Source organism: Neomonachus schauinslandi, chromosome 16 (genome assembly GCF_002201575.2).
Source record: "Neomonachus schauinslandi chromosome 16, ASM220157v2, whole genome shotgun sequence".
In the NCBI taxonomy this organism is placed as follows: Eukaryota; Metazoa; Chordata; class Mammalia; order Carnivora; family Phocidae; genus Neomonachus; species Neomonachus schauinslandi.
In genome coordinates, this window is record NC_058418.1 from 2,330,248 (window position 1) to 2,356,294 (window position 26,047).

General features: G+C 48.9%; 1 protein-coding gene across 4 annotated transcripts in view; it reads left to right on the forward strand.

Moving 5' to 3' along the window:
• Window positions 1–26,047, forward strand: part of LOC110573734 (zinc finger protein 787) — a 182,790-nt gene that overhangs the window by 56,608 nt on the left and 100,135 nt on the right. The window contains exon 3 of one of the 4 annotated variants that reach the window (XM_044911291.1): window positions 17,829–17,858. The exons of 2 other annotated variants lie outside the window; for them this stretch is intronic. In XM_044911291.1, coding sequence (XP_044767226.1) covers window positions 17,829–17,858 — 30 coding nt within the window. Of the gene's footprint in view, window positions 1–17,828; window positions 17,859–24,625; window positions 24,639–26,047 lie in introns of all 4 variants that reach the window. One more of the 4 variants, XM_044911293.1, reaches the window with a different exon arrangement.

The window sequence follows — 26,047 nt, forward strand, 5'->3', positions numbered from 1 at the left end:
GCTCGGCAGGGAGTCTGCTTCTCCCTCTGGCCCTCCCCCCTCTCATGTGCTCTCTCTCATTCTCTCTCTCTCAAATAAATAAATAAAATCTTTAAAAAAAAAAAAGATTATGATGACAATCAGACACTAACACTTGAGAGGTCACTGTGTGCGGGGCACTGTCCTAAGGTTCCATTAGAGACTCAAATTCTATCATCAGCCCCAATCTAGATGGGTAAACTGAGGCACCGAGTGTGTGCACCTCGCCCGGGGTCTCAGAGCTGGTAAGGGGCAGAGGAGCTTCAAAGATCACTTCACAAAAGGGGAAACCGAGCCCACAGAGGATGAAAGTGTTCCAGCCCAAACGTCCCGTGGCGGGGGGGGGGGGGGGGGGGGGGGGGGGGGGGGGGGGGGGGGGGGGGGAGGTTACAGGGTGGGTCGCGAGGAGGGGGCGCGGCTCAGAATCCACGATCTCTCAAATTTGCCCTCTCCCCGCCGTGGGGAACTATGACGTCACATGCGGGGAGCCGGGGCTGTGACCAGGAGCTTTGGGAATCCCATTCGGAAACCCGGGCGTGGGAACCGCGGGTCGCACTCACCTCCCGAGGCACTCCTTCGAAGCCCACAGTTCGGGCCTCGGGAACGCGGCCGGGAGCGCCTCGCCGGCGCAGACCCGGCGTCCCTCCACCAGCGCGACCTGCGACAGCGCCCAGGTGACCGAGGCTTGCGGACCCCTGGACATCACCGACGGAGAACGCGCGCGGGACTAACTCAATGCGCATGTGCGCCCGTGATCTGTCGTTCAAAGCCGGCGGTGCGGCACCTCTGCCAATCGGAATCTTCCTTCCAGCCTGGCCCCGCCTCATTCGTCAGGCTTCCGGCGTCCCGCTGTCTCCAGGGTAACCGTCAGACCCACGGCCCAAGAGAGGCCCAGAAACTTCTGGGCAGAGAAACGGGAGGTGCCTGGGAATGAAAAAGGTCTCCGACGTAGGCGTTCCTGCTTCTTTTCCCCGGCCCCGCTTGCCAGGTCCTGCCACAGGGGCCGACCCGGGGTCGGTTGTGAGGGGCTCGGCCCTCACTGTGGGCGTCGCTGAGCGGGCCCGCGGTCACTATGGTAACATCTCCGGCTCGCGGTCGGCCTCTTGCGTGCTGACGTCACGCGCGGAGACCTGCGAGAAGGCGGTGGGCGCATGCGCCCGGGGCGGGAGGCGTGGTGTTGGCCCGTGGGAGGAGCCGGGGTGAGGGCGGAGGTAGGGCCTGCGCTTGGACCAGAAGCGAGCATTGGAAGTCCATCCCCATCATTTAACACTTTGAGGAAACTCAGAGCTCATCAAAGTGCAACTGAAGAATTGGATATTTTCTTTTTTTTTCTTCTTTTTATTAACATATACTGTATTATTTGTTTCAGGGGTACAGATCTGTGATTCATCAGTTTTACACAATTCACAGCGTTCACCATAGCACATACCCCCCCCAACGTCCATCACCCAGCCACCCCATGGATATTTTCATTTTAAACTTTTTTATTTGGCGATAATTTTACGTTTAGAGACAAGTTGCAGTTAGAGGGTGCCCACATGTCCCCCACCCCCAGCTTCCCCTGCTGTTAACCTCTCAGGACCGCAGCACATTTGTGGAAACACAAATCTTTCACATCAGAGCAATGCTGTTCACTGAACTCCAGCCCATTCACATAGTCCTACTCTCTCCTCCCGGGTCCTTTTCTATTAGGAACCACATGGCGTTGAGTTGCTAGGTCTCCCCCAGCTTCCTCTGATCCACAACCTTTTCTCAGACTTTCCTTGTTTTCGATGACCTTGACAGTCTTGAAGGGTACTAGCCAAGTGTTCTGCAAAATGCCCTTCAATGCTTGCTCGTGACTACACTTGGCTTATGAATAGAAACTGACTTTTTAATTTAATTTTAGCTAAACATTTAACATTGCTAGTTGAGTCAATTATTGGACAGCTTCTAAGCGTGTTTAGAATGATCTGGATATGTGAATCTACTTTTTCAACTAGATTTTATGAAATCTAATCACACAGATCAGTGATGTCTGGTGAAAAATTAGCATTCAAGTTGAGATGTGCTGTAAGTGAAAAATGCATACCAGATTTCAGACTTAATACAAAAAAGAAGGATATAAAACAAAGCATTAATAATGTTTTTATCTGTTACATGTTAAAATGATATTTTGGATATATTGAGTTAAATCGTATATATATATTTTTTTTTTTTTTTAAGATTTTATTTATTTGAGAGAGAGAGAATGAGAGACTGAGAGCATGAGACGGAGGAGGGTCAGAGGGAGAAGCAGACTCTCCACTGAGCAGGGAGCCTGATGCGGGACTCGATCCCGGGACTCCAGGATCATGACCTGAGCCGAAGGCAGTCGCTTAACCGACTGAGCCACCCAGGCGCCCATATATATATATTTTTTAAAGATTTTATTTATTTATTTGACAGAGAGAGACAGCGAGAGAGGGAACACAAGCAGGGGGAGTGGGAGAGGGAGAAGCAAGCCTCCTGCGGAGCAGGGAGCCCGATGCGGGGCTCGATCCCAGGACCCCGGGATCATGACCTGAGCCGAAGGCAGACGCTTAACGACTGAGCCACCCAGGCGCCCCTAAATCATATATTATTAATTAATATTGATTTCACCTATTTGTTTTTACATATTTCCAGCTTTTTTGAGATATAATTGACATATAACATTGTATAGTTTTAAGGTGTACAACATGAGTATTTCATAAATGTATATATTGCAAAATGATTACCATATTAGTTACCACCTCCATCACCTCATATAATTACGTGTGTGTGTGTGTGTGTGTGTGTGTGTGTGTGTGTGTGTGGTGAGGACCTTTAAGATCTACTCTCTTAGCGACCTTAAAGTATATAATACAGTATTGGTAACTGTTGTCACCATGCTGTACATTAGAGTCCCAGAACTTATTCATCTTATAATTGGAAGTGTGAACCCTGTGACCAACATCATTTTACTTTTTAACGTGCCCCCTAGAAAGTTTTAAATTACTGTGGCTCACATGAGATTTTGATTGGACACTGCTGCCCTAGGTAACAACGTAACCAGCATTTACAGAGAACAATGTCAGGCATTGTGTTTGACAAATATTATTTCACTTAAACCTGAAAATAACGCAGTGAGGTAGGTTCAGTAGAATCTTTCTTAAGCAGATTCCACTGTTGAGTGACTCCTGGTGTAACTGATGTACCCCATCCCCTCTCTCAGACACACCGGCTGATGTTCAGGGCTGCAGAAGGCCCACGGCAAGCATACTGCTTTCTAAAATGCTTGAAGGGGGGTGTCTGCCTGGCTCTGTTGGTGCAGCAAGTGACTCTTGATATCAGGGTTGTGAGTTTGAGCCCCAGGTGACTGCAGATTACTTACAATAAAATCTTTAAAGAAAAAAACCATAATGGGGCACCTAGGTGGCCCAGTCGTTCAAGTGTCCAACTCTTGATGTTGGCTCAGGTCATGATCCAGCCCAAGTTGGGCTCTGCCCTGGGTGTGGAGCCTGCTTAAGATTCTCTTCCTCTCTCTCTGCTCCTCCCCCAACTCGTGCTTGCTCACACTCTCTCTCTAAACAAAAACAAAAACAGAACAACAAAAATGTGTTAAATTCGAATGGGCAAGACAGTTGTAAGAATGGACTTCTTTCTCTTGTTTTTTTTTTCTCTTGTTCTCTAGAAAATTTCTACGTTCCAATTGCTCTGCAAGAGTGCTTGTATTTTATGGGGCGCCTGGGTGGCTCAGACGGTTAAGCGTCTGCCTTTGGCTCAGGTCATGATCCTAGGTTCCTGGGATCGAGCCCCATGTCTGGCTCTTGGCTCGGCGGGGAGCCTGCTTCTTCCTTTTCCTCTGCCTCTCCCCTGCTCATGCTCTCTCTCTCTCTCTCTCTCTCTGTATCTCTCTGTCTCAAATGAAAAAATAAAAAAATAAAAAAGAGTGCTTGTATTTTTGCTCCTGCTTAAAGGGACAAATTGAAAATTGTAGGTGCATAGACCCATACTAAACACAAAACAAAACCTTGGTTCTGTTGCACCAAATGAGTGTACATTTGTATGTCTTAAAGTGTTTTTAATTGCCTATTTTTTAAAAAGATTTTATTTATTTATTTGACAGAGAGAGAGAGCATAAGCAGGGGGAGCAGCAGAGGGAGAGGGAGAAGCAGGCTCTCCACTGAGCAGGGAGCCTGATGTGGGATGTGGGGCTCGATCCCAGGACCCTGAGCTGAAGGCAGACACCTAACCGACTGAGCCACCCTTCAACTGCCTATTTTTTTTTAAAGATTTTATTTATTTATTTGAAAGAGAGAGACACAGCAAGAGAGGGAACACAAGCAGGGGGAGTGGGAGAGGGAGAAGCAGGCTCCCCGCAGAGCAGGGAGCCCGATGTGGGACTCCATCCCAGGACACTGGGATCATGACCTGAGCCGAAGGCAGACGCCTAATGACTAAGCCACCCAGGCGGCCCCCTCAACTGCCTATTTTAATGAACTTTTTGATGAACCAGCCAATGACTGGCCCTGATCATGATGATGGGAGGGCTTCTACTCTGTCAATACCCCCATTTTACAGATGACAAAATGAGGCATTGATAGACAATAACTTCCCCGAAGTTGCAATCCCGTAAGGGGGTGGAGCCAGAATTTACGCTCAAGAAACCTGTCTCCTTCGTAGAGCCCAAGCTCTCAACCAGGACCATGGTCATCCTCAAATGTAATATGGGCAAAGAAGCATGCAGGCTGGAGAGCTGGGACACAGTTTAATCTTGGGGTCACTACATCTTCAGATCCCTATTTCCTCAGCTGGGAGACCTAAATCTTTGAACAACAACAAAAAATAGACTTCGTAATAAGTCAAACCTGGGTCATTTGTGTGACCTTGGACTAATCATCAATCTCTCTGGTCTATAATTTCTTCACCCATAAAGTGGGCAGCCTAGCAGAAGCTCCTTACAGGTTGTCACCTGTAAGGATTGGTGTCTATGATTCTTAGTATCCTTGACCCCTCATGAATGGAAGAACTGAGCCTTCAGCTGCTTCAACGAGGGTAGGTTTAATTAGAGGAACAGTGAGGGAGGTTGGGAAAGGCCAGGGAGAGCAGCTGTGGGGAGACCCCTGTGGGTGCTCACTCGCCCTGGGCCTGTTGGGACCCTCAGGCACACCTTCCCGCAGTGCCTCTGGGTAGAAAGGGGTCATCCTCAGAGGACCCCAGTTCGTTACCCTCCAGACTGGTCATCTGGGGCCGGCAGGCTTCTCGGGAGGCGAGACTTCAGGGCAGATGAAGGACTGGCGACGGCTGAGCTGAGACGGAGCAGGGTCACTAGAAAGAACAGCAGGGGTCGGTCCTAAGGAAGGGAAGAAAGAGCGGAGAAATGTAGATGTGCCTCGCTTTGTACCACAAGGAATGCGCAGCCCTAGGTCAGAGCAGGGACTCCTTCCCGTCACTCCTAGCAGGTGCCTCCTCCTCCCAGGGGTTCTTGCCACCCAATGGGAGGGGGCCGCCCCTCCAGTTCCATATGTCCCCTCCCAGTTGGGCCTTCCAGGACACTCCCTTGCTTCCCAGTTACCCTTCCCCTGGAGGGTGCGCTCGGTGACCGCAGGGACCTCCCCAGTGGCAGCCCCTGAGTCCCCCCCGGCCTGTCCATCCCTGGCCCCCCGGCGCCCTTCCATGCCTCAGGCCCCAACATCCCCATACGCTCTGCCACCCCACCCCCCACGCCTCCATCCCCCAGTACCTCTGACCCCCAGCCCCCCTGTGGCCCCCAGCTCCACTGTACCCCCAGCCTGGCACGCTGGAGCCCAGCAGGGTTGGGGCAGGCAGTGAATATGTAAGGTTGGCTCTGTGTACTGGAGTCCCCGGCATTGATCAGGTGGACTTCTTCCTCCCAGGGGGTCTCACAGTGTGGTGCAGGGGTCCGCAAGCTACAGCCTGAGGGTGACCCCGGCCTCCCCCACTTTTTACAGTTTTTAAAGATGAGGTAAGGGGCGCCTGGGTGGCTTAGTCGTTAAGCGTCTGCCTTCGGCTCTGGTCATGGTCCCAGGGTCCTGGGATGGAGCCCCACATCGGGCTCCCTGCTCAGCGGGAAGCCTGCTTCTCCCTCTCCCACTCCCCCTGCTTGTGTTCCCTCTCCCGCTCTCTCTCTGTCAAATAAATAAATAAAATCTTTAAATAAATAAAGTTGAGGTAAAATCCACATCACATAAAATTCACTATTTGACCGTTTTAACTAATCAAGGATCCATCCTGGAGTAGTTCCTCAGGAAGTTAGACAGAATTACCGTAGGACCCAGGAATTCCATCCTATGTACGCAAAAGGACTGAAAACAAGTGTTCAAACAAAAACGTGTACACAGATGTTCGTAGCCGCACTAATCACAATAGCCGAAAGGTGAAAACAACTCAAAGGTCCTTCAGCTGTTGGATGGATAAACAAAATGTGGTCTAGTCCTCCAACGAACCGCTCCACAGCCATTAGAACAAACAAAGAGCTGACCCCTGCCACCACCTGGATGACCTTGAAAACACGATGCCCGGTGAACGAAGCCTGGCGCAAAGGCCACGTGGTGTGTGATTCCGTTTCCATGGCGACGTCCAGAACGGGCTCACCCACAGAGATGTGGAGACTTGACTAGTGGTTGATGAAAATGTTTTGTAGCTAGAGGGTGGTGAGGCTTGCCCAACACTGAGAATGAGCTAAATGTTACTGTTGGTAAATACAACTCAGATTCAGGGTGCCTGGGTGGCTCAGTCGGTTAAGCGACTGCCTTCAGCTCAGGTCATGATCCTGGAGTCCTGGGATCGAGTCCCGCATCGGGCTCCCTGCTCAGCAGGGAGTCTGCTTCTCCCTCTGACCCTCCTCCCTCTCATGCTCTCTGTCTCTCATTCTCTCTCTCTCAAATAAATAAATAAATAAAATCTTTAAAAAAAAAAATACAACTCAGATTCTACCACTGGCGTTCCCTAACCCACCTGGGGTTCCCTTATCAAACCCGAGGCAACTGGGACCAAGCCCTCCCACCCCAGCGGGGTGAGAGTGCCCTTCGTGGCCATGACATACCCGATGTCCACTTCTGCATTACAGTAATGGCAGTAACACTGGGGAGGTTGACGAAGAAGTGAACCGGAAACAGAGAAAGACACGGTAGGGGTGAGGCAGGTCAAGGTCCTTCCCTCCCTTTCTCCCCACTCCTTCCTTCCTCCTTTCCTGCCCTCCTCTCTCTCCTCCTTTGCTCTCGTCGTGACCTCCTGCGGGCCCGCTGATCCAACAGCCTCACCTCCCACATTCTCCCCAACTCCCTAAGTGGCATCATCCTCTAATGTGGGGTCTCTCAACCTCACCACTACTGACATTTGGACCCTGATCACTGTTTGTGGGGGCGGCTGTCCTATGCAATGTAGGATGTTCAGCATCCCCTGGCCTCCACCCACTAAATGCCAGTAGCTTCCTGTCCCCAGGCATGACCACCAACTGTATCTCCAGATGCTGCTGCGTCCTCTGGGTGGCAAGGTTGCCCCCACTGGAGAACCACTGGTCTAACCAAGGACCCAAACCCAACTGAGGTTCATCTCATTGGTCCCATTTCCCCCCGTCTCACAACCAATCCACCGGCACTTCTCCTTGTAGACCTGCGACGAGGTCCTCCTCATGTCCACTCCCGTCACCACGCATCCTGCCTGGGCCACCTGGGCCTCCTCCTCGCAGTCTCTCTGCTTCCCCTCTTGCCCTGATGCCACGTCATTGCCCACACACGCACCCACAGTGACCCTTTCATACTTCAAATCAGAGTCTTGTGGATGGCTCTCCACCAGACTCAGAATAAAAGCTTCCTTCCTGCCATGGTCTAGGAGGCCCCTTTCGGATCTGGATTCCCTCTGCCCCTCTCAACTCCTGCAGATCTTCCTTTGGTCCCTCAAAGGCACACAGTGCATTTGGCCTCAGGGTCTTTGCCTTGCATGTTCCCTTGGCTCACAAGCGATGTCCCCGCAATTCTCAAGGCAGGCTGCTTCTCTGACCTCTCCCCGCCTTCTCGGGCGAAGCCGCCCACTGTCCTACATGCTGCGAGAGGTCTCCTGAGTTGCTTCCTTTTCTGGCGCTCATGGCTCATTTCACGTCTGTCCTGCCCCTATCATGTGAGCTCTGTGGGTCCAGGGACCTTGTGGGGTCTTGTAGTCCCCAGCATCCGGCAAGGGACCTGCTGCATATACATAAATATTTGAATGTCTATAAATCGATGAGCTGAATGACTACTGGCCATTTCTTGCAAGTCATAATCCACACCTCTGCTTACTGTTTGGTAGGTGACTTGGTCCTTAAGAACCTAGCTTACATGGAGAGAGAGAGGCAGAGCCAGAGACGGAGAGAATGAATGAAGGGTAGTATTTCATAGGAACGTCTGGGGCTGTGTTAGTACAGAAGGGAGTGGCTCCTATCCAAGCTTGAGGATGGAGGCTCAGGGTGGAGGGGGCTGGGTGGAGAGAGACAGGGAGGGAGTGAGGGAAGGAGGGAGGAAGGAAGGGGTAAGGGAGGGCAGGAGGGAGGGAGGAAGGGAGGGGCGGTTCTATCTACAGAGGGGGCTTCTCTCCTACCCCTTCACCTCCTTGGCGGCTCCCTCTCTCTCTCCCTCCTCTCCCTTCCTTCACTCCCTTCCTCCTCTCACTCTCCCCGCCCCCCTCCCCACCGCCCTTCGGTGACAGGCTCCTTCTTACCCAGTCTCCTTTGTTGTAGGACACGAACAGGAAGCTGACCATCATGTAGGCGCATTTCAGCATGTTCCATCTGGTCCGCTTGGCTGGTGACTTCTTGGGGGCGGTGGTGGCCAGGGAGAGCTTCTCTGGGAGAACCCGGCGGGAATGATGCACGCTGAAGTCATGCCCTTCCCGCCTGGAAATCCCTGCCCGTCCTGAACTCCACACCTCGTCTCCACCTGCCCCTCCAATGGACACTGGGGCCTCCTGCTGCCGGTTCCCCGTCCCTCCGCCCACCCCAAGGCACCAGCCTCCTCCGCTGTCCTCCCGCTCCACACATCGCCCTTGAAGCCGTCCTCCACGAGGGTGCCAGGACAATCTGCCTAACACCCAGATGTGACCGCATCGCCTCCCTGCTCCGGACCCAACCTGGTGTGCAAACGGCCTTTCACCTCCCCAGCGTGCTTTCCTGCTCTTTTCATTCTAAACATGCTAGTAAAGTATAACATATGGAAGACCTCAGATTTCTACGATAAGTGTTTTATGATTGTGTGTTCACAAGCCATCAGACCCTGGGGGTGTGTTTGTCTGTTTTTGTGGGAAGTTTGCTTGATTACAGATTAAATTTCTTTGACAAAGCATTATTCAGATATTCCACCTTCTTTTGTTTCACTTTTGGTCATTTGAGTTTTCTTAGGATTTTGTCCATTTTGTCTACACTTGCCATTTTATTGGCATATGGTTTTTCAAAATATCCTCTTTATTATTCTTTCAATACCTGCAGGATCACGTCCCCCCTAGTTTTGGTGATTTGTTTCTCCTGTATTTTTTTGTTTGTTTCTTATCAGCAATGCTAGAGAACTACATTTTTTTTTTCTTTAAGATTTTATTTATTTATTTGACAGAAAGAGAGACAGCGAGAGAGAGAACACAAGCAGGGGGAGTGGGAGAGGGAGAAGCAGGCTCTCCGCTGAGCAGGGAGCCCGATGCGGGGCTCGATCCCAGGACCCCGGGACCATGACCTGAGCCGAAGGCAGACATTTAACGACTGAGCCACCCAGGCGCCCCGAGAACTACATTTTTATTAGTCTTTTCCAAAGGACCAGCTGTTAGCACTGTTGATTTCTATCGTACATTTTTTTCATTGGCTTTTTATCACTTCCTTCATTTTACTTGGGTTTAATCTGTTTCTCTTTTTCAAAATCCTTTAGGTAGGGGGCGCCTGGGTGGCTCAGTTGGTTAAGCGTCTGCCTTTGGCTCAGGTCATGATCCTGGAGTCCCGGAATCGAGTCCCACGTCGGGCTCCCTGCTCAGCAGGGGGTCTGCCTTTCCCTCTGACCCTCTTCCCTCTCGTGCTCTCTGTCCCTCATTCTCTCTCTCAAATAAATAAATAAAATCTTTTAAAAAAATTTTTTTAGGGCTCCTGGGTGGCTCAGTTGGTTAAGCGATTGCCTTCAGCTCAGGTCATGATCCTGGAGTCCCAGGATCGAGTCCCGCATCGGGCTCCCTGCTCGGCGGGGAGTCTGCTGCTCCCTCTGACCCTCCCCCCTCTCATGTACTCTCTCTCTCTCTCATTGTCGCTCTCTCAAATAAATAAATAAATCTTTAAAAAATTTTTTTTAAAAATCCTTTAGGTAGGTACTCAAATCATTGGCTTTCTGTGTTTTCACCTTCCTTCCATCTTTTCTCATAAGGTACACATTTAAGATTATAAATTTCTCTCTAGGCAAAGCTTCGGCAGGTACCTGGGTGGCTCAGTCGGTTTAGCGTCTGACTTTGGCTCACTCAGGTCATGCTCTCAGGATCTGAGATCGAGCCCCATGTCCAGCCCCTCACACGCTGGGCTCTGTGCACATCAGGGAGTCTATTGTCCCTCTCTCTCCCCCTCTCTCCCTCTCCGCACATGTGCACATGCACTCTCTGTCTCTCAAATAAATAAAACCTTTAAAACAAAAAAGTTATGGGGTGCCTTGGTGGCTCAGTTTGTTAAGTGTCCAACTCAATTTCGGTTCAGGTCATGATCTCAGGGTCATGGGATCGAGCCCTATGTCGGGCTCCAGGCTCAGCTGGGAGTCTGCTTGAGATTCTCTCCATCTCCCTCTGCCCCTTCCCTCTGCAACCCCCTAAAATAAATAAATAAATCTTTATAAAAAATAAAAAGCTTTGGCTGTATCCTCCAAGTGTTGATAGCGATATCCTTACTGTCATTCAATTCAAAATTCTGATCATTTTGTGATTTCTCCTTTGGCCCATGGGTTATTTAGAAGTGTATTTATTCAGTGATAATTTTAGATTTCCTAATACTTTGAGTGTTGATTTACAGCCTCACTCCACTGTACTAAGAGAGCATCCTCTAAATGACTTAAATTCAGGGGCACCTGGGTTTAGTCGGTTAAGCGTCTGCCTTCCCCTCGGGTCATAATCCCGGGGTCCTGGGATCCAGCCCCTGTCTGGCTCCCTGCTTCGTAGGCCTGCTTCTCCCTCTCCCTCTCCCCCTGCTTGTGCTCTCTCTCTCTCTCTGTCAAATAAATAAAATCTTTAAAAAATAATAATAAAAAATAAATGACTTCAATCCAAAGTTGACGGAGGCTTGTTTCATGAACCAACATGCAGCCAATTTTGGTAAGAAAAATAATCCCACGTTCAGTGAAAAGGCTGTGCATTCCATCGGGGTCAGGTTCAGAGCTCCTTCCATGTCAGTTGCGTCATGTTGGTTCGTTGCTCTTTAGACCATCCGTATGAAGTTTTATCTACCTGTCCTATCATCTGTTGAGAGAGGTATCCCCCACTATGACCATGGATGCATCTATTTCTTCTTGTCGTTTGGCCTGTTTTCCTTTTATGTAAAAACCAGCCGCTTTTATGCGAAAACAGATTGAGAACTGGCATATTTTCCTGGTGGATTCATCCCCTCTTTATCGATTTCAGTGCCCCTCTTTATCTCTAGGAACACTTCTTGACTCAGAACCAGTGATGTCTGGTGTCAGAATAGTTACACTGGCTTCCTTTTTGTTGGCAGCTCAGGGATATGCTTCCTATGACAGAATTCCCCTTACTTTCCTTTCAAATTTTCTGTCTCTGTCTCTCTCTTACAGAGCTCTTATGGGAGTGGGGAGTTAAAAATGTTCTCTTTGTGGTTTTAAACTATTTTCTGACAGTGTTCCTAGAAGTGGTTTTCTTTATATTCATTTCCCTTGGGGTTCTCAGAACTTTTTTTTTTAAGATTTTATTTTATTTTTTTATTATTTTTATTATTTTATTTTTTTATTTGACAGAGAGAGACACAGCGAGAGAGGAAACACAAGCAGGGGGAGTGGGAGAGGGAGAAGCAGGCTTCCCGCCGAGCAGGGAGCCCGATGTGGGACTCGATCCCAGGACCCTGGGATCACGACCTGAGCCGAAGGCAGACGCTTAGACTGAGCTACCAAGGTGCCCAAGACTTTTTGAGTACTCTCTACCCCCACCGTGGGACTCGAACTCATGACCCTGAAATCAAGAATTGCATGCGTTTCTGACTGAGCCCAGCCAGGTGCCCCTCTCAGAACTTCTAAAATCTGTTGCTTGATGATTATTTTTACCAATATGCAAAATTTTTAGTTGTTAACTCCTAACATAACACTTCAGTTTCATTTTCTCTCACTTTTCCTTCTTAAATTCTTATTTCACATGTGTCACAGCTTTTCACTGGGTCCCCTGAGTCTTGTGTGCCTCCTTCTGTATTTTCTATTATTTTATGAACTGTGCTTCACTTTGAGTAATTCCTCTTGACCCGTTTTCTAGCTCCTTAATCTCTCTGCTCTCTGTGCTCTCTGTTGTTAAGCCCAACCACTGAATTTGTCATTTTGGTTACATATTTTCAATTCTGGAATTGCCATTTGACTATTTTTTTTAGCAAACTCTAGTTCTCTGGTGAAATTCTTCATCTATTTTTGTGAACGTAATAACAGTAGGCTTTTATTAAGTGCTTCTGGCCACTATCTGGGCCACCTGGAGGCTCGCTTTTATCACCTGGTTTCCTCTCTCTTGGTTTTCAGCCTCGCAGCCCTGACACTCGGGACTGACGTGTCATTTCCAGGGGAGCAGGAATGGGTCCCCCGCCTACCTCGGTGTGTTGGGTCTCCTTGGCATCAGTGAGCAGCTCGAAGGCCCTAGCTGCCCTTCACACGGACACCTTCATGGGCACCAATGCTCTGCCTGTGGTTACCTGGAGGCTTCTCCTCTTCTTGGGGCTTTGTCGTAAACTGGGCTGAAGGAGCTCACTGCCCTCCACGCAAGAAAAGGTGCGGATCCACGACTTACCTTCTTCCTTGCAACCACTTGTTTCTTCTAAAGGTGAGCAAGGAGGAGAAGGAGGAAGAGAGGAAATCATTAAGGAAGCCTGAAAGGGATGGAGGCAGTGCCTCCGGGTGCCTCCAATGGGGAGCAGAGGGGATGCCGTGGCCTCTTCGCTGCCCCTCGGTCCCCAGGCACTCGCCTGCTTCGTGGCCTTGGCCCATTCTCTTCCCTGTGCCTGGAGCACCCTTGGCACAGCTAGGCAGTCAACCTGGCTCCCTGGTGAAATGTCACTTTCCCTCAGCGCCCTCTAAAAACCTGTCAACCTCTCCCATGCTGTCTCTGCCTCTCCCTCTCTCCACCGTGTCCATAGGACTCATCCACATCAAACAGATGCTCCATCTACTTCTTCACTTATTTTGTTTTCTTTTTTTTTTTTTTTTTTTTTAAGATTTTATTTATTTATTTGAGAGAGAGAGAATGAGAGACAGAGAGCATGAGAGGGAGGAGGGTCAGAGGGAGAAGCAGACTCCCCGCCGAGCAGGGAGCCCGATGCGGGACTCGATCCTGGGACTCCAGGATCATGACCTGAGCCGAAGGCAGTCGTTTAACCAACTGAGCCACCCAGGCGCCCCTATTTTGTTTTCTTTCTCCTCTCACTCAAATGGAAGTTCACACAGGCACCGATTTCTGTCTGATTGGTTCCCTACTCTTCCCCGGGGCCTAGCGCTGGGCTTAGCACAGAGGAGCTAAGATTCACCAGCATTTGTTGGATGAACGACAAAAATGTTAAAACACTTATGATGTGAATGACAATGGAGAGAGCGTAAGGTTCGGTGACTTCTAACGGCCCTCCCAACGTTGAGAAAAGAAGCGAAGAACTCTGTTTCTGTGCACAAGAGTAAAGACCAAGAGAAGGGCCAAACGGCACAGTTACTACTCACCATTCAACACCTGGAGGCTCAGCAAACCTAAGGAAAACAACACACAAACTGAATCGCAAAAGGCAGCACGAACAGTGCCGTCAGGTCCGCAGGCCCGACAAGCTCACCACAAGCTACCGCTCCTCCAAGAAACCCTGCTGGATTCCAGGAACCTTTTCTAGTTGCCACCTCTCTCGGGACACTGATCCCTATTGCCTTATAACCATGGTCTCCCCCACCAGACGACGAGTTTATGCAGACATGCGAACATGTCGAGTTCATCTTTGGGGTTTCCACAACCCTGCACGGTCCCGGCACATACTGCGTGTGGAATAATATCCTTGCCAGACAAGCTTCCCACCAAAACCCCACAGCAGGCATGGAGTGAGATTCTTACCTAGGATCCCTGATGTTGCCCATGCAGGGAAAAGGGTGGTCCGGGAGGCAAGGTCACGGAGGTAGGCGAGGTCCAGAGTGTCGAGTCCAAGGGGTCATGAGAGACGAGGCCATAAGGAGGAAACAAATCACCAGGTCAGAAGGTGGGAGACCAGGAACCCATGAGAGCAGAGCCCAGGGCGGGCGTGGTGATCAGTTAGCAGTTGGCAGTGAACAGGGGAGACCATCCAAAGCCTCATTGTCTGGGTCAGAGGGGAAATCGAATGGCTGAAGGCACTTGCATCGGATCAGGGTTAGGCTGGGAAGGCAGCCACCATCCTTCGCCTTGCAGACTTGGGACGAATAACGCCTACTTTGTGACAACGTTGTGGGGGAGTACAGAGCATGATACCTTAAAGGTCCTGCCTCCTATGCCCAACACTTGGGGAATTCTTAATGGGCTTCAGTTATTATAATCACCATCATCACCATATCATTGCCCAGATCCCTGATCTGAGGAGGGAGGTTGGTTCCCATAGGACACCCCACCTTTTTGAAAGTAGTCCCTGGGTTTTAAAGAAATTTCTCTAGAGATGATCCATGGCTAGGAATGGACCCATTAGCAGAGATAAGAAAGGGAACAAAGCAGGGGGGGAGGGCAACGTGAACTAAGAATCTTACTTTTCAATACTGTTGAGATGCGGGGCAAGGAGGTGAACATCCAGTAGAGGTCATTGGACACCGACAGAAATAGAAAGGAGGGGACCAGGAAGGTGTTAATGGCTCCTTCTTAGCTCACCCCACCCTGATGGTTCCCAAAGAGACCCTCCCATAGGAGAGAAAGGAGGGTATCCCCCAGATTTCATGGGATGCTCTGAGGCCAGGATGGGTTGCTTCTACTATACTTGTCCCCTTTGGAGAGGCATTTATCCAGGTGGCCAGAAGCCTCAGGTGCCCATTTTCCTTGGGGATTCATCCCCCAGAGATTAGAAAGATTGTCAGCAAAGGATCCCCTTGACCCATTTTTATCTAATTTCTCTCCTGAGGCTCAGGAAAGAGTGGGCTGCACCTCTTACACATAACTCAATACATCCTTGAATTCTGGGGCAGTGGTCCTTGGCTTTTGAGAATCTGATAAAATCCAGGGACCTTATATGCATATGGGCTCACATACCCAGTCATACCTGCAGCCTCGGACCCACCTGAGTCCCAGACACCTTCTCTCAATTTTCCCTGCAGCCTCAAGGGGCAGGTGGATCCCTACAGCTTATCCTGAGCCTCCTGCAGAGGTGGGGGCAGTGGGCAGTAGATTGAGACCTCCCTTAGCAGAGGGTCTCTCTCAACCTGGGCCCTAAATCAAAGAGAAGAATTCGAAGATCCCCTTCTCTTTCTTGTTTCCTATACTTCATAGCACCCAAACACATCCCAGTGACCCCTAAAAAAGGAAAAATAACTTACTTTTCACTGGAGGGCGCAGCAGAACCAGAAGTCAGGAAGTCAATATGGAAAAGAGCGGGCAAGAGAGTAAGATAACATTAACACCGCCCCAAGGACACTCCATTATTCCTTCATTAAATAACCTTAAAATCACTTTCAACTTTTTCTTGCGTACTAATTATAAACTCACAAAATATTGCCAAAATAGTACAGAGAGATCCTGTGTGACCGCTGTTCAGCTTCTCCCAATGGCGGCGTCTTACATAACCATGGTACTTTGTCAAAACCAGTAAATTGATGTTGGCGCAATTCCAGTACCCAGACGATAGAATGTACTCCGATTTCACCAGTTTTCTCGTGCACTCTTTTTTAAAAAATGTTTTGTTTTCTTAAATACTTACCAATCTCAGAGTCATAGGGTAGCCATCTTAAAATAACGTGGACATCATTACCGTGCTTTATAAGTGAAAGAAGGGATGAGGGTGTTTAGGAGAGCCACACAATGACCCAACACAGGTGGGTAACAGTGAATCACTACCTCTCCATCTCAAGGGGAGAGTAGAAGTGGGATTGAGACTGAAGACTGAGGGAAAAGCACCACTTCTTTTTCGTCCACTTCACCCCCATAAATTATGATGGACCCCACCGAAACAATCTGCTTATTGAGTTGAAGTTGGTGGGTCCATATGTGTAGATTTAGTGTGTTGAAGGATCACCACCTGGGAAGCTTGTTTCAAACAAGGAGCCTGAAGCTCCACCCCAGATGTCCTGATTCTTTAGGTAGATCTGAGATGGGATCCTAATTTTAAACAAAGACCCTGAGAGGCATTTCTCTGGCTCAGAGGTCAGCAAACATCTTCTTCTTCCCTCTCTCTCTCTCTTTTTTTTTTTAACTAGGCTCCACGCCCACTGTGGAGCCCGACACGGGGCTTGAACTCATGACCCTGAGATCAAGAGTCGGACACTTACCCAACTGAGCCACCCAGGTGCCCCAACAAACATCTTCTATAAAGGGCCAGATAGTAGGTATTTTAGGCTTTGCAGGTCAGCAGTCATAGTCGTGACTCCTCAACTGCTCTGGCAGCAAGAACCCAGCCACAGAGGATGCATAAATGAACGTGTATGATTAGGTGTCAATAAAACTTTATTTAAAAAAAACAGGAAGTGGGCCAGGCTGTAGTTTGCCAACTCCAGCTCTAACGCAGTGGTTCTCAAACCGTCTGCATCAAATCACCTGAGAAACCTTTCTGAAAGAACAGATTCTAGAGCCCACCCCGTGGTATTCTTATGCAAAAATTGTGGGTGGAACACAGAAAATCACGTTTTGTTTTGGTTGTTTTGTTTTTTTAACTTCCTGACGATCAGCCAATTTCGGGAACCATGTCTTCTAACTTGGGCTCCATCCGGTTCACGGTCCTGTTGTGAGAATTCACTAATACAACAGAGATAGATGCTCCACTGTTATTTCTCTTCAACTCCTTCCAGTTAACAAGGATACCAAAGATACCATGCATTAGCAGTTGTAGGGGACATTTGTTTCCTTCAAGGAACATTTGTGTAGCCCAGCTGTGTCCCAGACCTTATTCTAGGCCATGGAGTTAAAAGATGGGCAAATCTTGGCCTCAGAAGAGGAGGAGAGAAGCTCCCTTTCCCACCCCATGTCCCCCAAGAGGCAGTTGTTAACCATCTGCCAGCACACCACAGCTGAGATTCTCCAGTGGGGTCAGTTTTACCGACCGTGCTCCTGCCCCCACGCCAATGTCTAAATGCCAGGGTCGGGACCAACCCTTTCCCAGATATTTTTAAGGAATTTCAAGGCCCAGAGAGGGTTACAAGAATGTGATCTCAAGGACACGATACTCACTTTCTTCTTCGGTCCTGTCTGGAGGGGAGAATGCAGGCAGCCGGGTCCCGATGGAGGTGCAGAGTAGAGAGAGAAATGGGCATTAGGACCGGAAGCCTAGATACTGGCAAGTAGGTGTCCCTGACCGGTCAGAGGAGAGCAGAGGCGAAGGACTACTGGAGATGAGGCAGATGAAGACTGTATCGTGCAGTCAGTCAGTCTCTCTCTCTCGCAAATCTGGACGGAGCATCTACCATGTGCAAGGCGTGAGGACACATGGACAGCAAAGCGGGCGAGGTCCTCAGGCACAGAGAGTCAAGTCAGAGAAGCAGTGACAAGAGTCATCTGTGGAGCACGATCTGGGTGAATGTGTTTGGGTAAACCTGCAGGGTGCAGTGGGAACCTATAAGGGGGTGTGGTTGCTGACCTTGTCCGGGGGCCAGGGAAGGCCTCTCAGAGGCACTGTCGCCGTGTCTCAAACCTGAAACATGAGTAGGGTTAACCGTGGGAGGACGTCTGGAAGCGGGGAGAGGAACGCATCCCAGGCTGAGGGAACAGCGTGGGCACGGTCCTGGGTGGGAAGGAGCCTGGGGCTTTGGAAGGATTTCGATGGCACAGGAGTATCTGGAGCTAGATGACGCAGAGCCGTGTAGGTGAGCTGAAAGCTCTCAGACTTCATCCTAACAACAGGGACGCAGCATTGCAAGATTTGGACCCCTGTCCAGATCCCAGCTCCACACACAGTAGCTTTGACCTTCAGCAACGTACCCCACCTCTCCGCAGCTCAGTGTCCTCGTCATAAAAATGGAATTCTAATAGGGTGACCAGCCATTCTGGCTTGCCCGGCACCGAAGGGGTTCCCGAGAGAGAGAGTTTTAATGCTAACACTGCAAATGTCCCGGGCCAACAGGCTCACTTTAGATTATGATGGCATCTACCTCTGTTAGGAGAATGAAAGAAACAATGCAGGCAGAGCCCTGAAAACACACTGGCTTTTTAAGGGGCTTAATGAAACTTCTATTAGTTGCCACTTTGCCCCTGATGCTCTGCTTCCTTCTGGACCTCAGTTTCCCCAGCTGTATATTGGGTCACATGATCTCCAGCCCCATGAGCCTATGACTCAGGTTGCGGGTATTAGGTATTAGGTCATCACGCCCAATAATGGCTTTATTACCTTGATCTTTGGGTTTATAGCGGGCGCTTGGCATGTGAACTAAGAAGCACATTTTTTAAAAATGTGCAGCTGCCTTCCAAGGAGGGCTGACGTGTATGAGTGATGTGGATTGTCTGAGGGTTGGAGTTAGGGAGAGCTGAATGATTCACCCCACAGGCAGCGGGGGAGGAACGGAGCCCCTGAGATGGGAGAATTCTGTCTACTTAGGTTGTGACCTCTGCTGTCTCCCTAACCCTCCTTGGGACTCGTCCACTTGCAGACACGAGCGGATTTCTCATGGGAACCAACAGAGGAGAGTTCTGCTCCCAGGCTGATGAGAACTGTTCTCTTCAAGCAGCAGAGCCAGTAAAGAGGGCTCTGGACTCCAGAATCCACAGAGTGTAGGGTGGGCGGAGTTGGGCCAGCTCTAGCCGGCTCCCTAGCACTGAGATTTTCATATATTTTGTCTTAACCTCATAAGCACTAGCCCTGCTTTGCGGGAAGAAGACAGACTTGTCCCTGGTCACTCGGCTGGTAAAGAGTGGAGCTGGGCTGGAGCTCCAGGTACATCTGCTTCTGGAAGGCCAGCTCACACCCACTCTGCCTGGGTGTCTGGGGCCATATGCATCCCCTTGGAAGTGGGATGTGAGCCGTCAGTGATGGCTGAGGAGATCTCAGGGGGGCCAGGGAAAGGGGGGTGGGGAGTCGTTCCCCTCCCAATTCCCCAGTGAGCAGAGAGAAAGTCTCAAAATGATGCTGGCTTGTCTCTTACCCCCTCTGCAACACTCTTTCTACCAAAGTGGGGAGAACAGGCTTCAGATGAAGAGTCTCAGTAGAGACCAGCATAGTGTTATAACATACTAATATTTTATTTTCATTATATTTATTTTTACAGTGTCTGTTTATAATGAACAATACTGGCTTTCTACTTTCTCACATGATGTCTTGTTTCCTTTTCAAGTTTATCTGTGTAGGTAAAAGAACTGAATTCTGGGGGCGCCTGGGTGGCTCAGTCGTTAAGCGTCTGCCTTCGGCTCAGGTCATGATCCCAGGGTCCTGGGATCGAGCCCCGCATCGGGCTCCCTGCTCAATGGGAAGCCTGCTTCTCCCTCTCCCACTCCCCCTGCTTGTGTTCCCTCTCTCACTGTGTCTCTATCAAATAAATAAATAAAATATTAAAAAAAAAAAAGAACTGAGTCTGTTTAAAGAAAAATGTAAGTGGTAGTATGGCTGGTGCATGGATGTGGCAGGAACTCCTACCTGTGTCCAGTCTCCCTATTTGTACAAAATGGGGACACAGTTTTTTCAGCCATCCCCGCATCGAAAATCAAGAAGTTATAGAATTGGGGCGCCTGGGTGGCTCAGTCGGTTGGGCGGCTGCCTTCAGCTCAGGTCATGATCCCAGGGTCCTGGGATCAAGCCCTGCATCGGGCTCCCTGCTCAGCAGAGAGCCTGCTTCTCCCTTTCCCTCTGCCTGCCTCTCTGCCTACTTGTGCTCTCTAACTCTCTGTCAAATAAATAAATTAAAAAAAAAAAAAGAAGAAGTTATAGAATTCCCTGTGTTGCCTGACATGGGGAATAAGCATTCTTGTTGGCTGTTGGCGGGAGTGAAAATGTGTTCAGTCTCTGTCCACATTTTCTTTTCTTTTTTTTTTTTTAAGATTTTATTTATTTATTTGAGAGAGAGAATGAGATAGAGAGCATGAGAGGGGGGGAGGGTCAGAGGGAGAAGCAGACCCCCTGCTGAGCAGGGAGCCCGACGTGGGACTCGATCCCAGGACTCCAGGATCATGACCTGAGCCGAAGGCAGTCGCTTAACCAACTGAGCCGCCCAGGCACCCTCTGTCCACATTTTCAATGCCCATGCTCTTTGATCCGGCCGTTTCCCTGTTAGGAGTTTATCTCACACATAAGTCAATGCAAACACGAGAAAAGCAAGAAAATCCAAGGAGTGCAAGCATGTTGCAGCATCGCTTGCCATGGGATAAACACGAACAAAAGCAGATCCGAAACGAAGATAAGAAGAAAACAAAAGTTCTGTGAACAGGAGACTCATTAAATTACACGAGAGTGAGTGAAATAGTGTTCAGATATTTGAAAGAAAGAGGCAAGTTCTGCTGAAAGGCACAATGTTTTTAACTCAAAAAGTGGAGGGTAACCATATGCATGCGTGAATATTTCTGGTAAGAATGCACCAGAGACTTGACAGACCTGGGATGGGACAAGGAGGAGATTCTGATGTTGACTTTATGTCCCCTCAACTTCTCCCACACACACATGCTATTTTTATACCTTCAAAAATCTACAGGATAATAACTATCAGGTAGATTTCCAGCTCTGCCATGTGGGAATAAAAAATTTCCATCACCTTAAAACTCAAAGAAACACAATGGGACTGGATGCTATCCGAATGGCTCTTCCCAAATCACTAGGGCATTAAATAAATGAATAAATAAAATACGTATTTTAAATGAATAAGTAACAGTGTAGATGACTCCCTCCGTAAGTCCGCATGACCTTGTAGACAAGAGAAGAGACACACCAGAAAGGATACAGGCCTCCCACTTACCATCTGTGGACAACCTGGTCATCATACCTGAGGAAGAAGATACACCACACGGTATGCAAATATGACACAAAGAAATAGTCCTACTGAATGGATTTCCCCAGCTCAACAGATTTAACAACCTCTCTTCTTTGGGAAGTACAGCTATGCTGCCTCAGGCATGATTTAGGGTTTCCCTCAACATTCCCACCGTCCCCTTTCCCCATCATCACTAGCGGGCATCCCTTGTCTCTGATATCATTTCTGTTTATTTGTCTCTGTTCTCTGAGTTCTTAAAGGGGGAGCATATCTGATCCATCTGGTCCAGGCACATAGGAGATGCTCAGAAATTCATGCTCAAAGTTCCCCACCAAAGTTCACAGTCTAAAGCCATCATGAGCATGACAAAGGATTTACCTAGGATTCCTGAAGCAGCCCATCCAGAAGAGTCAGCATGGTGGTGGCCAAGGTCACGGATGGGGTACAGAATGGCGGGATCACGGAGATGGAGCCACAGGTGGAAAACCAAACATAAAATGAGATGCTGGGGGTGAGGAACGGGCTGGGGAGTAGATTCCACAGCGGGTGGTGGTGGGCAGTTAGGGGCTGAGACCCAGAACCCTGTGAGAGGCTGGAGTCTCTGCATTTGATACTGGAGGGAGCTTAAGTAAGCTGGGGAACTGTCACGGACCATTGCTCAGCCACGCTAGGAAGAGAGGCAGGAGCGACCCATTCCTGACTCTAGAAAGAGGTGCCGAGTCTTTAGCTCCAGTGACCTCACACCAGCCCTCTCAGATCAGAACAGTGTCGTGTTGCCTGTGAAGGATGCACAAGAGAAAGTCTGCCTGCAGACTGAGCAGGTGCAGAGATTCAAACTCAGAGCTCTCTGACGTCCTCCGTAAACCTTCCACGTCCTCATCCACAAAATGGGAATGTTGGTACCCGCCATGGGGTTGTGGTAAGGTTCCCTCCGTACTGAGGAATTCTACTATGTTTGTTAGTGGAGACGTCTGTATCTGAGTAGCTCACAAAACCATCCTCCATATCACTTAAAGTAATCACATAGTAACTTGTCGGGAATATCGGGTTACATGTGATATCCTAACTATACGTTTTACTACCTTGGACTGGTCACTGAACTCACAATGCCTCTGAAAAATGCAGATATTATGTCCCATTTGGAGCTGTGGCAATAAGGAAGGAAGAGAATGCATATGGGCGGGGGGGGGGGGGGGGGAGCTTAACCTAATTCCTAGCCAAAGGTAAACATTCTATAAATGTTAGAAATAGTAATATGGGGGCGCCTGGGTGGCTCGGTTGTTAAGCGTCTGTCTTCGGCTCAGGTCAGGATCCCACGGTCCTGGGATCAAGCCCCCGTCTTGGGCTCCCTGCTCAGCAGGGAGTCTGACTCTCCCTCTGCCCCTCACCCCCAACGCCCTCCCCCCCGCTCCTTCTTTCTCTCAAATAAATAAATAAAATCATTTTTAAAAGAAGAAATGGGGGGTGCCTGGGTGGCTCAGTCGTTAAGCGTCTGCCTTTGGCTCCGGTCATGATCCCAGGGTCCTGGGATCGAGCCCCACATTGGGCTCCCTGCTTGGTGGGAAGCCTGCTTCTCCCTCTCCCGCTCCCCCTGCTTGTGTTCCCTCTCTCTCTGTCTCTTTCTCTCTGTCAAATAAATAAATAAATAAAATATTTAAAAAAAATAAAAATAAAAGAAGAAATGGTAATATGATGTAAGTAGTAATAATCATAATAATTGCATTCTTACTTAGAGATGATTGGGTATGTGCGTGTAGGCAGTGGATAGAAGCAGAAAGGACTGTTGAACTGGTTTTCTTAGGCTGCGTTAAAAAGTGCCTCACATCTGTGACTGCATTTAGCCACATGAAATAGGCACAGAGAGGTCAAGTGACTTCTCCAGGGTGGTCCAGTAAGGAAGGGGCAGACCTGGGCTCTGAACCCAGAGGTGCCTGGTGCTGAGTCGGTGCCCTTTGGGCGGGTCATCACCTCACGTCCTGACTTAGCCTCCTGCCTCCCCTGCTTGCAGACTCCGTCGTGAAGCTGTGGGCTCATTTCCCTGAACTGGTTCCAGATCGCCGTCTGTTATCCAATGAATGTGTATATTCCCCCCAAATTCATATGTTGAAGCCCTAATCCCTAAAGTGATGTCTCTGGAGGGGGCTGTCCTTCGGGAGGTAATTAGGTTTAGATGAGGGCAGGAGGGAGGAGTCTCATGATGGGATTAGTGCCCTATGGCTCCCTGCTCCACCAAGTGAGGACACAGTTGGAGGCGGCTATCTGCGTGCCAAAGAGCAGGCTCTTACCAGGAGCTGAGTACCTGGCACCTTGATTTCGGATTTCCAGCCTCGAACTGTGAGCGATAACTGTTGTTTCCACCACCCAGGCTCTGGTAGTCTGTTATAGTGGCCCGGGCTGCCTTAGGCACCATCTGTGGGGATTCCTGAGCACATAGTGATGATGTGGCTTTTTCAATCATACCCAGAAAGCAGAGAAGGAAATCAATCTGTCCAGCTATTAGATTTCAGGTGGACTCGAAGTTAGCTCCATGGCCTGATGACTTTCCTTCAGTCATATGTAAACCATGAAAATGTGCTCAATTTCTGGGCAACTGGGTTTGATTGATTGATTGATTGGCTGGGGGAGGAGAAGAAGGGGTGTGGTATTTTGTTGTCTTCAAGATATTCTAGTACTCGATTTTGTAGGTTTCTAGATTAGAAGCTGGGCTATAGACAGCCAAGAGAAGAAAGACCCATTGAAGGTCAGCAGAAATTACCCCTGTCAGACACAGACAATCAAACCAAAGGGAGGCAGGTGGACCCAGAGTCTTACCTTTCAGCACTGTTGACGGACAAGCCCCGGGAAGGAGAGGACCAACGGCGGCCAGTGGGATCATTTTCCCAATAAAGGTTCAAAAAGAATACGAAATCAATCAAGTCATCCTTCATACCTCAGTGTACCCCATAGGTCCCCAGATAGGATAGGGAAGTAGACTGAGAAGCTGTGACCCGTTCTAAGAACCCTGGACCCCTTTGGGGACACATTTATCCCAAAGTCAAAAAACCCCAGAGATACCAGTTGTCTGGGGCATCCAGATTCTCCCCCTCCACCGGGGTTTTGGGAGGTTTGCCGAAGGAGAGTCTGTCTCCATAACAACCAATTGTTATCTCCACTTATCAACTGGAGACCAGGAAGGTTAATACTTGGAAAAGAGGGAAGCTTATCCAGTCCACAGAATATTTTTCTCATCTAAAACCCACCAAATGAATACATGCAATCTATTCCAATCCAGTTGTACTTTTTAGAGCAGAAGTTCACTGATCCGACTGAAAGTCTGATCAAAGCTATAAAGTCCACATTCCCAGAAAACCACACCAGTTCTCGATCCTCTTTCTCTCTCTTGCACACTCAGTTTTACACAAGATTGCAAAGGCTTATTGACCTCCCTGAAGTCCACCTATTTGCCCCTTGGGATCTGCAGATTCTGGGTTTGGAGCCTGAGTCAGGACTGAGAGCCTCTGTCGGAATCTGCCCTGGTTGATCGTGGTGGTCAACACTTTTGCCTCTCCCTCGCACCCCTTCTCCAGGTTGAAGGGCTTTCTAGTTAGGTAGGGGGAAGGAGGTAGGACTTACTTACATTTGACTGGAAAGGCAACAGAACCAGGAGTCAGCGGATTGACATGGAAAATAAAAGCAAGGGAGAGAGTAGGATTAATGCTAACATTATCCATCTCAGTTAATTTCTTTATTCCTTCATGGAGCATTTGTGTCTTTACTACTTATAGTTCTTCCCTGTCCCCAAGACAAAGCCTGTGTGTGGACCCAAGTCCCACCTTTCCCCAGCATTCCCTGAGGGGTCTTGACATCGGAAGGAATCTGAGAGGAGATAGCTATGGGAATACAAACTTGGGGGTTTACACAGTTCTTACTTTTTTCTTCAATGGCGACTGGAAGCACAAGTGTTAGCCATCCAGAGTGCAACAGGAGCAGGGAGTAAGGAGAGAATTCAGTGTTAGATCACTGCGATGCTCACAGAGACAGATAACCCGCCCACTATGTATGTCAATAAATCTACTCAGGTCCACCCATCATCCATCCATCATTCACCCAACCGACATTCATTTGGCACAGACTCTGGCCGTGCCACATGCTTGGTGCTGGGGATGCAGACGAATCAGATTCAGCCCCTGCTCTGTAGACATTTGCAAGACTGGTTGGGAAGAGAGATGCTGGTACACAGTTAATAAGACATCTCAAACCCTGCTCTCATGCAACCTGCGACCTATGGATGTCTTGAACTTCTTACAGGCTCTTCAAACATAGCATGTCCCAAAGAGAATTTGTAGTCATCATCCTCCCACCCATCAAAAAGTAATGTTATTTTTTGTTAATAAAATAAACATCCATGGATTCACAGTGATATAAATAAATACTTGAATAAATAAATAGAGCACATGGGCCAACTCTTCCTCACAGAAGAATTTCAATTAATACATGTAGAAGGAATAAGAGAAATAGAGAATCACCATGGAGCAAATATGACGGTGATCATCTTTGCAGGCAAGATCCACTGGTGGATGCTATAATTGGTGGGCAAATGTTTAAGGAGAAATAGGGTATTTGCATAGTCTCCAACTCCCCCAGGACATTCATTAATTACAAAGGGGAAATAGTTACTGGACCGTAGAGAACCCTGACAGACACACCGTAACCAAATGATCAAGGTTAACATCTCAAGTAATGAGACACATTGACGTTCCTGACAAAATGGCACAGAGAAGGGCCTA